This window comes from Piliocolobus tephrosceles, chromosome 10 (genome assembly GCF_002776525.5).
Source record: "Piliocolobus tephrosceles isolate RC106 chromosome 10, ASM277652v3, whole genome shotgun sequence".
NCBI lineage: Eukaryota > Metazoa > Chordata > Mammalia > Primates > Cercopithecidae > Piliocolobus > Piliocolobus tephrosceles.
In genome coordinates, this window is record NC_045443.1 from 101,435,453 (window position 1) to 101,451,181 (window position 15,729).

General features: G+C 41.4%; 1 protein-coding gene across 1 annotated transcript in view; it reads right to left on the reverse strand.

The window, feature by feature from the left end:
• NT5DC3 (5'-nucleotidase domain containing 3) overlaps nt 1–15,729 on the reverse strand; it is a 65,477-nt gene that overhangs the window by 31,271 nt on the left and 18,477 nt on the right. The window contains exon 2 of the mRNA XM_023189400.1: nt 6,435–6,619. Within this exon, the coding sequence (XP_023045168.1) occupies nt 6,435–6,619 (185 nt within the window). The remainder of the gene's footprint in view (nt 1–6,434; nt 6,620–15,729) is intronic.

Here is a 15,729-nt window from a genome sequence, read left to right on the forward strand (position 1 = left end):
GGATCTGCTTACTGAAGGGGGGCCAAGGGACTTCAGCAGCTCTGCAATCTCCTGTTAAACTCGTGACTGATGGATGAATAAGAGGGCAGACAGGAAAGAAATATTTTAATATGTCACTGAGAGAGGTGCCTTCACTGAGCATTTGCTATATGCCACACACTAGACACTTTCTATGACTTTCTTTATCCCTCACCACACCATCACAAAGGAAGCAGGGCATCTCAAGTCTATTTTACTATTGAATAATCTGAAGATCAGCGGCAAGGAATTTGCCCAAGGTCACACAGCTAGATAGTGGTCGAGCCAGTATTTGAACCCAGGTCCGCGTCACACCCAAGTCCACCCCTAACCACCACATAATCAATTCTGAACCAACTCTAAGCCACCATATACTGGACACTCACAGCCTCCCTGTGACAGCAGCACCTCAGATGGGCTCAACAAGTCTGCTGAAAGCCTTTGCAGTTACGAGTGGAGCACAAACTATTTTAGTTGATTGCTGGCACTTATACTGAGAGTGTTTACTGCTGAAAAGTCTGCTGGTTCTTTCTTTGAATGACGCTTATCTAGGCTCCCCAGCAGGACATGCCCTCCACACACTCACATTCCCTTTGCCTCTCACTCTCAATGTTATTCTTGGGGAGCCACCCCTGAGAAATACACAATGTTTATTTGGTCCAAAGACCATAGTGAGTGACTATATGAGTCTGTTCTCACGCTGCTAATAAACACATACCTGAGACTGGGTAATTTATAAAGCAAAGAGGTTTAATGGACTCACAGTTCCACATGGCTGGGGAGACCTCACAATCATGGAGGAAAGTCACATCTTACATGGCAGCAGGCAAGAGAGCTTGTGCAGGAGAACTCGTCTTTATAAAACCATTAGATTTCTTGAGACTTACTCACTATCGCGAGAACAGCACAGGAAAAACCCACCCCCATGATTCAATTACCTCCCACCAGGCCCCTCCCATGACATGTGGGGATTATGGGAACTACAATTCAAGATGAGATTTGGGTGGGGACACAGACAAACCATATCAATGACCTTGAAAACTGTCAGATGCAGCTGGAAAAGCCGCAACAGGACAATGTCATAATGAAGAATATAGGTTCTGAGGCTGACAGACCAGGCTTCAAACCCTGCTCCCGCCAGGTGCTAGCTGGGTGACTCTGGGCAAGGTTATCTGACCCTCTGATGAGCCTTGGTTTTCTCATCTACGAAGTAAAGATAACAAGAATCCCATCCTTTTGGAAGTGCAAAGGATTCAGCCCAAAAATGCGTGTGGCAAGTCAGGGCAGTGCCTGGCACATGGCAAGTGCTCAATAAAATGAAGTGGCTTTGCTGGATTGGGAACTGGCAGCCTGGGGTTTTAGGTCCACCCTACTAGCCCCTGTTACTCTCCTGTATGACTTTAGGTAAGTCTTCTCCAAGGCCTCTTCTAGTCGAACCATTTTGACTAGGGTCTATGCTCTACTCCTGCCCCAAAATTGTAATCTCCTCATACAACCAGCCTGGTCAAAAACATCCTCATGATTGGCCCATTTCCAATACATACACACATAGCATCAGTAGAACATCTGTTAACAGTGACATCCAGCCCAGGAACCAAAGCTGCTCACATTGGCCAGTTGGCTACAGTCCTCTCCAATGGTCTCAGCTAGATTTTCAGGACTTTTCATACTTTAAAAACTTTTCACCACCCAAGGGGGAAAAAATAGAAAGACTCACCCAAGGTGAGGTATTATGGAGATAACTGGCATCTCTAAAAGGAGTAAGAAATATAAAAGACAAAAGCGTTGATTTCATCTCCCAGCTTCACACCTTAGTCAGCATTTTTTCTCATTAGTTGGCACCATTGATCACCTCATTGTTCATATCCAAAGCATCGGCTGTGACCCCTCGCACTCTGTGTCCGTGTCTGATCTCTCAGCAAATGCTATGCTCTCTTTTTCCTTTAAACAAACTTTTAGGATAGTTTTAGGCTTACGGAAAGGTTGCAAATACTGAGTTTCTGTATGTATACACCCAATGCCCCGCTTCCTCCAACAAAAGATTAAAAGCCCTTTGACTTGGGGTTTTTATTAAAATTCTAATTTAGGCCCAGTCTGGCTTCCTTTAGTACCTTGACTTTGTTCTAATCCCAGTTACAATCTGGGCAAACTCCTGTGTGCTGATAAAGAGCAAAGCGTCCCCCTGAAAATGCTACAGAAACGTCCCTACAGCTTCAAGCAAAGTTAATACCAAAATGCAGCAGAGAACCCAGGACTTCTCCATGTGTGCCCAATTCCTACAGTCCTGGGTAATTACAGCTCTCAGACACAGCTAAAACCTCTATATTACAACACTGCTGTGGGTTCCTGAGGTCCAGAGGCCTATAAACATATCTGTTTTCCAGAGGTCTCAGTTTAATCTTTAAAGTAGCCTAAATTGCGAGTCTAATTAGAGGCAATGCAGAAGGGCACAAAAACTAAGCTCTCTAAAACCCATCCAAAACACCATGCTAGAGTAACATGACCTCATCAGAATGCTGGCCCCACATGAAGCACAACTCTCTCACTTACCTGCGGACCTCATGGATGCAGACGTCAAGTGTTTTGTGAGTACCTACTTTGTGCCAGGGCCTGGGAATACAGCAGTGAACAAAACTGACAAAGGTGTCTGCCCCTGCAAAGCTCCCATTCTACCTGGGGAGGCAGACCATACACAAATACACACACAGAATATAACACCTCAGAGTGTATGTTCTAAAAGAAAATGCAGTACAAGTATTCACAGATCAGAGATCGGAGCGGGGGGCAGTAGGGGGAAGAAAAGCAAGCCAGGAGCAAGCCTCATCTAGGAGAAGAAAGAGTGCTCCAAGGCAGAAGTAGGAAAGGGTTTGGAGGTTCAAGCAGCACGAGGGGAGGAGGGGAGGCAGCTGGAGGAGGCTGGGGAGGCTCTCGCTATGATGGGATGAAAACCACACTTCACCTCTGTGGTCTTCCTCCCCCAAACCCATAATCCAGGCTAATCATAGGAAAATGCACACAGCACCTAATTGGCACGCTTGAAAACTGTCAAGGTCATTTTAAAAAGCAAGGAAAGTCGGAGAAGCTGTCAAAGCCAAGAGGCGCCTAACAGACATGACAACTAACTAATGTGGTGTCCTGGAGGGGATCCTGGAGCAGGAAATGAACATTTGGTAAAAACTAAAAATAATCGAAGGAAGTATGGACTTTAGTGAATAATAATGTATCAAGATTGGTTCTTTAGTTGTAACAAATGTACCTTAGTCAAGTGTTAACACTGGAGGAAACTGGGCATTGGGTATATACATACAGGAACTCAGTATTTGAAACCTCTCCGTAAGCCTAAAACTATCCTAAAAGTATATTTAAAGGAAAAAGAGAGCATAGCATTTGCTGAGAGATCAGACACGGACACGGAGTGCGAGGGGTCACAGCCGATGCTTTGGATATGAACAATGAGGTGATCGATGGTGCCAACTAATGAGAAAAAATGCTGACTAAGGTGTGAAGCTGGGAGATGAAATCAAGAGCTTTTCTACCCCTCCCTTTCTATTCCTTGGTGGACAAATAAAATCAAAATACAGACAGTTATTACTTGATTTTTTTTTAAATTTCCATTTTTGTAAAAATCTCTTATCTTTTAAAAAGGGTAATTATGAAGGAGCTGGAACCTTTTATGTTTGCTTTTTGGAAAGATGCTAAATTGCAAATTTACTGTTCTATGACTGTGTGTCTCAAAAGCATATGTCTTTCCATCTCTACAACTACACAAAGTGCATCGGTCTTGGCTGCAAAAATGGCCCTGAACTCAGTGCATCTTCGAAGAATTATTTTGTTTAGTCAGAAGAAGAGAAAAATTTGTGTAAGCATAATGGACTCTACTAATATGCCTGACACAATTAGTATTATAACTTCTTTTAGTTTTATCAAAGCAACAGATATAATGAGAATGAAATTTCAATGATCTTAAATCTAGAGGCTTTTCAAATAATAGTGATTGCAGCTTTTATTTTATCCATCGATTTCATCTCTCTTCCCCTCAAATTTCATAAGTTTTTATTTTCATGAATATTTTATTTGCATCTGAACCAAAAAAACCATAGGATGGAAAGGTGTTAGTAACCCCATAAGAGAGGCAACATGGAGTCGAGGAGAGAATAGAGTCCTTTGGAAACAGACAGACCGGAGTTCAAATCCTGGTTCTGTCTCCTGGCCTGTGGCCTTGATCTAGTAGCTTGATTTTTTGAACCTCAGTTTCCTCAGCTGCAAACAGAGACAACATGTGTGTGCAGGGTTGTTGTGCACATTAGAAATAATAGTATTAGTATTAATAAATAGGTAACATTTATTGAGTGTTTTCTACGTTTTCTTCACATTTATTAATTCATTCACCATAGTGACTGTGAGGAAAGCACTGTTACTATGCCCACTTTACAGGGGAGAAAACTGAGGTCCAGAGAAACTGAGTGAGTCAATCAAGATTATGTAGGAAATAAGTGATGAAGCCCAGAATTTGAACCCCAGCAGCGAGGTCTTAGAACCTGTGCTTTCAGCACCTACTGGACAATCAATGAACACTGCCACTGGGATCATGGCTTGCTTTTTATAAACGACATCAAAGTCAGAGAAAACACTGCAGCTGACCTGGGACTGAAATGCCAGCACCAATGCAACACCCCTTTGGATCCACCTTTTAGGGGGTGGTGAACAGATGGCATGGGATGGCAGGCAGGAACCAAGGTCAGAACCACCTCGTTCTTAGTTGGCTTTCATCTCATGATCCAGGCAAAGGACTGCAGTTTAGATGGAAGAGAGTAGTCCCTTGAACAAACGAGATCTGCCGCTGGATGCCAAGTGGCTAGGTGGTTTCACATCTAGTAAAGTGGCCATAACTAAACAAAGCCAGCTGCTGGCTTAGTGGCAGAAAGGAAGCTTCTTTGTGGCAAATGCCATGACTGCATTTTGGATATGGACAAAATGAGCTGCTTAAATCCACTGATAACCAAAAGCTGAGGGGGATCAGAAAATATGCTGAATCAAATGGTTAGGATCCAAGACTAAGGAGAATTTTGGCTGCATTAATAAAAATATGGCATCCAGAACAAGGGAGGTGATGGTCTCCTTCTATTCCACTCTAGCCGGACCCCACCTGGGGTAACATTTTCAAGGCCTCACATTTAAGAGAAACAAACCAGAGCACACACAAAGGAAGATGACTAGGATGATGAAAAGAAAAGAGGACAAATGAGAACGGTTAAAAGAGCTAAGAACGATCAAGTTGGGAAAAGTCTTGGAGGGCGTAATGGCTGGTCTATACAACACTAGCTCATTATATGTCTGGTACTCGAACGGTTAAATATAAAACAGTAGTTTACATAATTTGGGGTTAGAAGTTACTCATACCCACCCTCAGCCCTCCTTTGCTGCGAACTCCTTCAAGATTTGGCTGAAATATCACCTTCTTTGCTTCCCCAATTCCCTCAGGCAGAGAAAGTTGTTCTAACCATCACAGTCAGACACAACCGATGTCTAAGGAGACCTCCACTAGGAGGCTGCATAACTGATCTGCCCACGTGACCGACGACCACACTGGGCTGTTGGTTCTTTACGGGCAATGCCTGTCTCCTACTCATCTTTATCTTCTCAGCTTGTACTGCAGGGCTTGGCACAAGGAGGCTTAAGAAACATGTGAAGCAATAAATTAAGGAAGAAAAGAGGTCAATGGTGAGAGCTGTATGAAAGCAGAATTGTTCAACCCATGGAAGAACTTCCCAAAAATCAGAACCTCCTCCCAGGGCAACGTGCACCTGTCTGAGATGGAGATCTGAGCTGTACTTCCCAGGAGAGGTCTCAAAGGGTATGGCCCACAAGACTTCTGAGGACACTTCTTATCCTGCTTCCTGAAATGTGTACTCAAATCAGACTAGAGAAAAAAATGATAGGGTTGCATATTTTCTTTTTTCCTTCCTCATTAAAAACTCTCAACAATACTACATATCAGAAGAAAGACATTCAAATATGCTTTGCTCTTAGCAATTCAAATAGGTGTTGAAGGTAAAACATCTCCTAACATCTGAGGAATTCCTCCTAACCAGAATTCAACAGGCAGGCTGCCAATTCATCAAGTTCCAGGAGACACCGTGTCGTTCCGTGAAAGACGAGAATGTAAATATCTACAGCCAAATCTCCATTAATGCACATCTTGGGAAGGTCTTTTGCCAAAAGACATCTAAAGATTTTTTTTTTAAAAAACTATCATCTTCCAGGTAAGAGTTATTTGGAAGGCAACAAAATCTACTTATTCATTCAGCAACAATTTATTAAACGACTTCTCTGTGGCAGACATGGGGTCATGTCAGCTCAAGGCTGTTCTAAGAGGAAAAGGGGAGGAAGAAGCTGAAATGTTCCTCTGATCCTACCCGGTGTTCATTGATGAGAAGGTCCCGTGCAGCATTAAATATCAGCGTGTGGAGGTGCTTTGAATAAAACACCAAGGTGTAATCATAATCGAAGCCATAGATTTCAATGTCTGACAGGCTCATTTCATTGTTTGAGAAAATGGCATCTGGATTCAACAAGTTGCTCATAATGGAAGGAACCAATTCTGGAAATAAAGAAAAAAAATACATTACATAATAAATAAGGGTTAGTATGATTTCTAAAGGAAAAAAATGAGTAAACTAGACTACAAAAGAGATTTGCTTCACCTTGAAAACATGCTGGTGAAGGAAGCCAGCCACAAAGGACCACATGTTGCATGATCCTATTCATATGAAACATACAGAAATGACAAACCCACAGGCACAGAAAGGAGATTCATGGTTGCCTAGGACCACTGACTGCTAATGGGTACAGAATTTCTTTTTGTGGTGATGAAAATGTTCTGAAATTGATGGCGGTGGTGGTTTTGGGGGATTGAGATGAGGTCTCACTCGGTTAACCAGACTGGAGTGCAGTGGCACAATCACAGCTCACTGCAGCTTCAATCTCTAGGGCTTAAGCGATCCTCCCACCTCAGCTTCCTGAGTTGCTGGGACTACAGGTGCAGACCATCACACCCTACTAATTTTTGTACTTTTTGTAGAGACAAAGTCTCCCTGTGTTGCCAAGGCTGGTGTCAAACTCCTGGGCTCAGGAACAACCCATCCACCTCAGCCTCCCAAAGTACCGGGATTACAGTACAGGCATGCGCCTCTGTACCTGGCCAATGGTAATAGTTGAACACTCTTGTGAAAGTACTAAAAACCACTGAATGGGAGACTCTAAAAGGGTAAATTGTATGGTATATAAATTATTTCTCAATAAAAGAACATTTGCTACCAAAAATGAACATTTGCTTCAACATCACAAAAAGGATTTGTTTAAAAAATACATGTTGCAGATTTTGGAAAGTAAAAGTACAGTTAACCAAATCTAAATATCATACGTCATCTCACCACCCAGAAAAAAACTACTGACATTTTATGTATTTGCTGCCAACATTTTTCTATGTATATATTTTGGATAGCTAACCTCACACTATATATACAGGTTTGCATTGAGCTCACTAAATTTAATATTCAATCATGAGCCTATACTTTTTGAGAATAAACTATTACATGAGACTTTGACATACATATTGGTGTGCCATAGTTAGCCTACTACAGGTTGAGCATCCCTTATCCAAAACGTTTGGGAACAGAACCATTTTGGATATTGAATTTTTTTGTATTCTGGAATATTTGCATTATACCTACCGATTGTGGCTCCCTAATCCAAAAGTCTGAAATTCAAAATGCTCCAATGAGTGTTTCCTTGGAGCATCATGCCAGTATGCAAAAGTTTGAGATTTTGGAGCACTGTAGATTTTAGATTTTCAGATCAGGGATGTTCAGCCTGTACTCTAAGTTACACATTTAAGTTTTTTCCTATTTAATAAAAAATAACATTGCAATGAGCATCTTCATGTGTTAATCTTCGCCTTTCAGATGATTTCCTTCAGATGGGTTTGTAGATGTGTGACTACCTTCTACCATCAGGGCCCACTGGATGTTAGGTTTGGGTTTCTTTTTTGAGCAGTTCTAACTATTTGTAAGGATTGCTACTTCATGATTTCTATTTTTTTCTTGGAAGCCTTTCAAAAATTCGTTCTACCTTACAATTTCCATGAGTTTACTGGACCCTTTTAAAAAATCAAAGATGCAATAGGGGATGTTGGTGATCTTATTTTTCCAATATGCTGAAATACTTTACTATTAGAATTATTTCATCGTTACCTCTCAATTATTGCCACCTATTTTTTTTTTTTTTTTTTTTTTGAGACGGAGTCTCACTCTGTCGCCCAGGCTGGAGTGCAGTGGCCGGATCTCAGCTCACTGCAAGCTCCGCCTCCTGGGTTTACGCCATTCTCCTGCCTCAGCGTCCAAGTAGCTGGGACTACAGGCGCCAACCACCATGCCCAGCTAGTTTTTTGTATTTTTTTTTTTTATTATACTTTAAGTTCTAGGGTACATGTGCATAACGTGCAGGTTTGTTACATATGTATACTTGTGCCATGTTGGTGTGCTGCACCCATCAACTCGTCAGCACCCTTCAATTCATCATTTATATCAGGTATAACTCCCAATGCAATCCCTCCCCCCTCCTCATGATAGGCCCCGGTGTGTGATGTTCCCCTTCCCGAGTCCAGGTGATCTCATTGTTCAGTTCCCACCTATGAGTGAGAACATGCGGTGTTGGTTTTCTGTTCTTGTGATAGTTTGCTAAGAATGATGGTTTCCAGCTGCATCCATGTCCCTACAAAGGACGCAAACTCATCCTTTTTTATGGCTGCATAGTATTCCATGGTGTATATGTGCCACATTTTCTTAATCCAGTCTGTCACAGATGGACATTTGGGTTGATTCCAAGTCTTTGCTATTGTGAATAGTGCCGCAATAAACATATGTGTGCATGTGTCTTTATAGCAGCATGATTTATAATCCTTTGGGTATATACCCAGTAGTGGGATGGCTGGGTCATATGGTACATCTAGTTCTAGATCCTTGAGGAATCGCCATACTGTTTTCCATAATGGTTGAACTAGTTTACAATCCCACCAACAGTGTAAAAGTGTTCCTATTTCTCCACATCCTCTCCAACACCTGTTGTTTCCTGACTTTTTAATGATTGCCATTTCTAACTGGTGTGAGATGGTATCTCATTGTGGTTTTGATTTGCATTTCTCTGATGGCCAGTGATGATGAGCATTTTTTCATGTGTCTGTTGGCTGTATGGATGTCTTCTTTTGAGAAATGTCTGTTCATATCCTTTGCCCACTTTTTGATAGGGTTGTTTGTTTTTTTCTTGTATATTTGGTTGAGTTCTTTGTAGATTCTGGATATTAGCCCTTTGTCAGATGAGTAGATTGCAAAAATTTTCTCCCATTCTGTAGGTTGCCTGTTCACTCTGATGGTAGTTTCTTTTGCTGTGCAGAAGCTCTTTAGTTTAATTAGATCCCATTTGTCAATTTTGGCTTTTGCTGCCGTTGCTTTTGGTGTTTTAGACATGAAGTCCTTGCCCATGCCTATGTCCTGAATGGTACTGCCTAGGTTTTCTTCTAGGGTTTTTATGGTATTAGGTCTAACATTTAAGTCTCTAATCCATCTTGAATTAATCTTCGTATAAGGAGTAAGGAAAGGATCCAGTAGTTTTTTGTATTTTTTTAGTAGAGACAGGGTTTCACCATGTTAGCCAGGATGGTCTTGATCTCCTGACTTCGTGATCCGCCCGTCTTGGCCTCCCAAAGTGCTGGGATTACAGACTTGAGCCACCGCGCCCGGCCGCCACCTGTGATTTTTTAAAAGACTAAAATAAGAAAGCAGGAGAATAAGAAATCACTTAAGATAGTGCAATAGTGAAACAAGTCATCACTATGACATCATTCTTCAGTTCTCATGGCATTGCGCAAAGAACTTCATCACCTTCAAGAAGATATAAAAGAAGTCTGAAAACACCACCTTTGCAGTCTTTTTTTTTTTTTTTTTTTGCTTTTGCTTTCATGGAACACTGTTGAGAAATCAGTTTTTCATTTTCCATCCATAACGGCAAACAGAAAGCTGACAGGAGAAGACATCTCACAGTTACCAGATGTGCCAGGAGGTGAATGCAGAAAGAGACGGCAGTTCTCTACAGCCTAATGATGACAGGGAAACCAACCATAAGGGTGACGTCTCAGATGGTGAGGCCTCCAAGACCATATCCTAGATGAAATTCAGGATCAAAGACTGAGCAATATATTTCAAAAGACAAAAAAAAAAAAAAAAGTGATACTCTCATCTGGTTAACCTTTAACATGATGAACACAATCATCCAATATTTTATGACAAAAACACGGACTACCCTATTTTGCTAAAATTATATATGACAGTTTTTTTTTTCACCTTTTATGATGTTTATGCACCAAAATTTTCTTGAAATAGCTCAGAGGCAGACAAATGCTGAAGGCAGGTGATTTTTTGGAGATAGGTACATGTACATAAAACCTGAACTGTCCATATTTTACTACTTCTCACATTACTAAGGACAACCACCTGACTCTATTATAACAGCTAATATTTATTAAGCACTTACCATTTATTACATGTATCAAGAAGACTTTACATTCTCTCATTTAATCCTTCCCACAACCTTAGGAAGCAAATACTACTTTATCACCATTTCACAAACAAAGACACTAGAGACGCATGGAAATTACTCAATTTGCTAAGGATACACCAGTACCACATGGCAGGGTTGGGATTTGAACCTGGGAAGTTTGGCTCCAGAATCTATGTTCTTAACTCCCTTTCAGGTGCATTTTTTCCTAAAATAAAATAAAGTCAATCCATCATGTCTGGGCTTGCCCTTTCCTTTCTGTTCACTTCTTTCTGACTTATGAATGGCACGTAGTATCCACATTCACTCTAAAGAGCCACCTGAAACGTTCAAGAAGCATTCTGCTTGCATAGTAACAGCTCTAACCAGGGCACTGAGGCCCCAGTCAGGGACCAACCCAGTCACGGTGAGGTATTCTGAGCATTTCACAAGGCTCCTTAACAGCTCTGAGATCTGCATCCCTTTCAAAACCTAACAGAAGCCATGGAATCCTCTCCATGCACGTGCAGATTTTGTAGAAAATTTCATGGGGTTCATCCCCTAAAGCCTATTCATGTCTCCCAATTAAGTTCCCACATTGCACCTAGTTTATTAAAACCAAGTCTTTATATCTCTACACAGAATTTCCAGGTCATTGTGAAGGCACATATACGAATCAATAAATTAATTTCACTCACACTGACAATCTAGATGTGACTGAGCCTACTGAAAACCCAAACAGTCTATTCACTAACAATTCCATTTCTTCATTCATTTTTCTTTCATCAAAATCAATGAGACAACAACCATGGCCTTTTTTTTTTTTTTTTTTTTAAGATGAAGTCTCACTCTGTCACCCAGGCTGGAGTACAGTGGTACAATGTCGGTTCACTGCAAACTCCACCTCCCAAGTTCAAGCAATTCTCCTGCCTCTGCCTCCCAAGTAGCTGAGATTACAGGTGTACATCACCATGCCCGGTTAATTTTTGTATTTTTAGTAGAGACAGGGTTTTCACCATGTTGGCCAGGCTGGTCTCAAACTCCTGACCTCAGGTGATCTGCCTGCCTCCACCTCCCAAAGTGTTGGGGTTACAGGCGTGAGCCACCGCACCCAGCCACAAGAGCTATGGCTTTCATTTTTCTTTTGCCAATAAGACATATCTGTTATAGACATTTAAGAAACTTAGAGGCAGACAGTTCACAAGAACTGGTCCTAGAGAAGAGGAGAAGCTGGCAGACCCAAGCTCTTTGATATCTAACATCGAAGATCTGCTGGCCTTACATAAATCAATGGGCCATTGCTGATGATATTTTCTGAATATGACCACATGGCATCGTCCATATGATGCAAGTGAAGTGGGATCACTTACAGAGTGACCAAAAGCTCCACTTTCACAAATGACCTTTCCAAGGGAGGTTCGAACAGCCTGCTTAATTAGAAGTTTATATTTAGAAATGGTGCTGGCAAGAAAGTCTCCCTCCCTTCCTGCTACCTGAGAAGACTACGCAAAGCCCTCAAGGAAAAACTACTATGATAGAAAATCGTGACTGATCAGCACATCTCCAAAAGCCGCATGGGAATTCCCCTGCGGGAGTGAAAGCCTGAGACACGTACATCACATGACATCATCACCTGAAAGCCTGGATGTTTAAGGTGTCATCCTCGAACACAAGGAGCAGCATCTTAAAGGGATCTTGGCACCCCGTGCAAACTTGAGGAAGAAAAGTTAAGAACAGACATGAATAATTACAAAGCAAAAGAAAAGAATGCCAACCACTCACAAAAGAGAAAGAGTCTGGCTAAACTTTAGACTCTAAAGTATAAACTGAATGCCTCTTGACTAGTCACTTAGGTACTTTCTCAAAGGAGAAACCAGAGTGGGTACCAATTTAGAAAGTGAATTCCTTTGTACGTAATGGATGATGACAGCAAGGCTATAAAATCAGTACAAACAAATGAAGAGACAGTTCTGTTGCTGTGGCCAGAGCTTGAGCAAAACTCAGTTCTAATACAAGCCACTCTGAGCTGGAAACTGTGCACCCTCCAGCACACAGTGTGGCAAGCTGGGAGGCCCCTGGCACTTCCAGCTTTCAGCAGCTTCCAGCTTTTCGTCTGCTTATCCCACAGAACACTGGGAAATGTGGTGAACAACCTATAGGAAAAACTGGTAAGCTTTCTGTTTTGGTTCTGGCTTTTTGTGTTTTTTATTGTGGCAAAATATACATTACATGAAGTTTACCATGTTAACCATTTCTAAGAGTGCAATTCAGTGGCCTTAAGTACATTCACCTTGTGCAACCATCGCCACCATCCAGCTCTGGAATTCTTTTCTTCTTGCAAAACTGAAACTCTGTACCCATTAAACAATTCCCTATTCACCCCAGCTTTCCAGGCAACTACTGCTCCACTTCCTGTCTCTATGAATCCGACTATTCTAGGAACCTCATAAAAGTGGAGTCATACAGTCTTTGTCTTTTTGCATAATGACCTCAAAGTTCATCCACGGTGTAGCATATGTCAGTCCCTCCTTTTGAAGGCTGCACAGTCCATCGTAGATATAAACCACCTTTTGTTTATCCATTTATCAATCACCAGGCCGTCGGGTTGCTTCCACCTTCCAGCTGTTATGAATAATGCTGCTATGAACATACAAATATCTGTCCAAATCTTCGTTTTCAATCTTTTTGGGTGAATACCTAGAAGTGGAATTCCTGACTCATATGGTAATCCTGTTTTTCATTGTTTTAGGAACTGCCCTACTGTTTTCCACAGTGGTTGCTCCATTTTGTTTTGCTTTTTTAAGGCCACCACAGAAAAATACCATTTCTTGTCTAAATTTTATTATTTCTATTGAGAGAGAGAGAGAATATGAAAGAAGGCAGAACCTCATTCTGGTACAGAAGTCAGATACTTTCCACTTATTCAAGGAAACATTTTTAAGCTGTGTAAAGATGTGAGCTTGGAAGGTACAATTTTGCCAAGTACTTTGTCTTCTTTAATGCTCATAAATGCTAAATGTCTCTCCCTTAGTACAGGCCTAGAGCTTGGCAGAGCTGTCAAGTAGTGTGTGGAGACAACACCGAGCAGAAATTCATGGCCTGATTGATGTCAATGATTATTCTTAATGTTTTAAAAAATATGATGTGCCTTAGGCACACAGCACTGGAGAGCTCTAAAAGTTTACCAAATGCACTACTTGCTCTCATCATTATCCCAGGAACCAGTCAGATAAAGACAGGAGGGTGCAAAGGATGGACCTGAAAAACCGAGGTCCCAAAGGCTGCCTGTAGTAAGCGATGGCTGTGGGCACTGGGTGTCTGGGCCCCTTCAGTGCAGCTGTGCCATCTCATTCTTGCTCCCGTCCAGTTGGCTCCACTTTCCAGGAACATGGGGAGGATCACAATCCTCCCTCCACGCCTCACCCCTGACTCTGGCCAGCTCTGGTCACAACAGATCACAGGCATAAGAGACATGTGTCACTTCTAGAGCAGTACACACTCCCTTCCCTTACCGTGCCTATCATGGAGATATGATACAAACACTACAAGAGGAAGAGGAGGATGGAAGGCTAAGCCAACACATGGAGTTGACTGCCCTGCCCTGCAGAGTTGTGGGGGTCCCCCAGTAGACTCTGCATGAGCGAGAAATAGGCTTTGTTATAGCTGTCTGTAATAAACCACTGGGATTTTGGTGTTGCTTGTCACTGCAGCATAACCTAGCCTATCCTGACTGATAAACCTTAAACACCATGATTTTGTTGGGAAACCTCTCTTCCCCAACATTCACACTGTATGGTCTCACGGGGTTCCATTCCTGACTCCAGAAGGAGGGCATGTAACCTAGGCCTGACCTAACGGAGTACCTGAATTCCCTTACCAGTGCTGACTAGTTTGAGGCGGACATAGGATCCCCTCCAGCCAATCATCACACTTTCTCTACAGCCAAAGTGAACCAATAAGTCCAATCGAGTCAATTGCTGGATTTGTAAGGGAATTTGAGGGAGGAGGCACTCTTTTCTTCCAAAGGTAGATTTAAGAGAACATAAATTTGGAGATGTGAGGGGCCACTGCTAGCAACGTAGAAAAGATGCCAACGGGAAAGAGTTAAGTTTTCTATTGCTTACATCCAAACGAATTCTACTAAAGGTTTATTTTAAGAAAATTCAGCCACTCAAACTTCTGACAATAAATTTTAACTTTTTAATCTGGTATCAAAGGCATTCCCAATGTATACTTTAATCCATTTCTCCAATATTAAATTCTCCTTCCCTGCCCTACTTTCAACAAGATGGGTCATCCACTGCTCTGTGTTCTCCAACATATGCTGTGGTTGAATACTGACCAGAGTTACATCTGCCTGGAATAGTCTGTCTTTGTCTAATGTGTATGCATAAACACCAAACAGCTATGTGAAAAGAATGTCAAGTAAGACTTTCCTTCAAATTATGCTGTAAAACAAACACCACGTGAGTCAGAGTTTAAAAATTTCAAACATTAAAAAGGTAGAAAAAGAAACACCATGTGAGCCAGAGTTTAAAATTTTTTTCCCATTAAAAACAAGAATATATAGATCACCATTTATTTCATCTCTGAATAAAACATAACTTTCCAAAAAAAAAAAAAAAAAGCAACAGAATAAATCACGAAGAAAACTACCGACAGATTTGCAACACAAGATTTTTTAACACCTGTGCATCTAAAAATATCAAAACAACAATTTGGGAAAAGAGTTGAGTATATTAGACCAAAAAATTGAAAAGACAAACAGCAATGGTCTAGTATTCCTAATATTTTAAAAATCCATACAAAAGGAAATAGTTGGTAAACTAAACGTTCAACCACTCCAATTACCAAAAAAAAAAAAAAGCAAATTAAAACAAGTAAACACAGTTAACAGGTGTCTCAACACGTGGAATTACAAATGTCTCTACTGTCTTTATTTCATTTACATGGTTTTCTATAATAAGCATGTGTTATTTGGCTAAGAAATAAAGTAAGAAGTCATTTTCCTCTTGTCAGGTTGCAGCAGTGTTCCTGCTGCTAGTGGTAGTGCTATCTGTGTGTGCTGTTTTGGGGATGCTCTATTCTTGATTTGTCTGTAATAACGGAAACTTGTGCCAG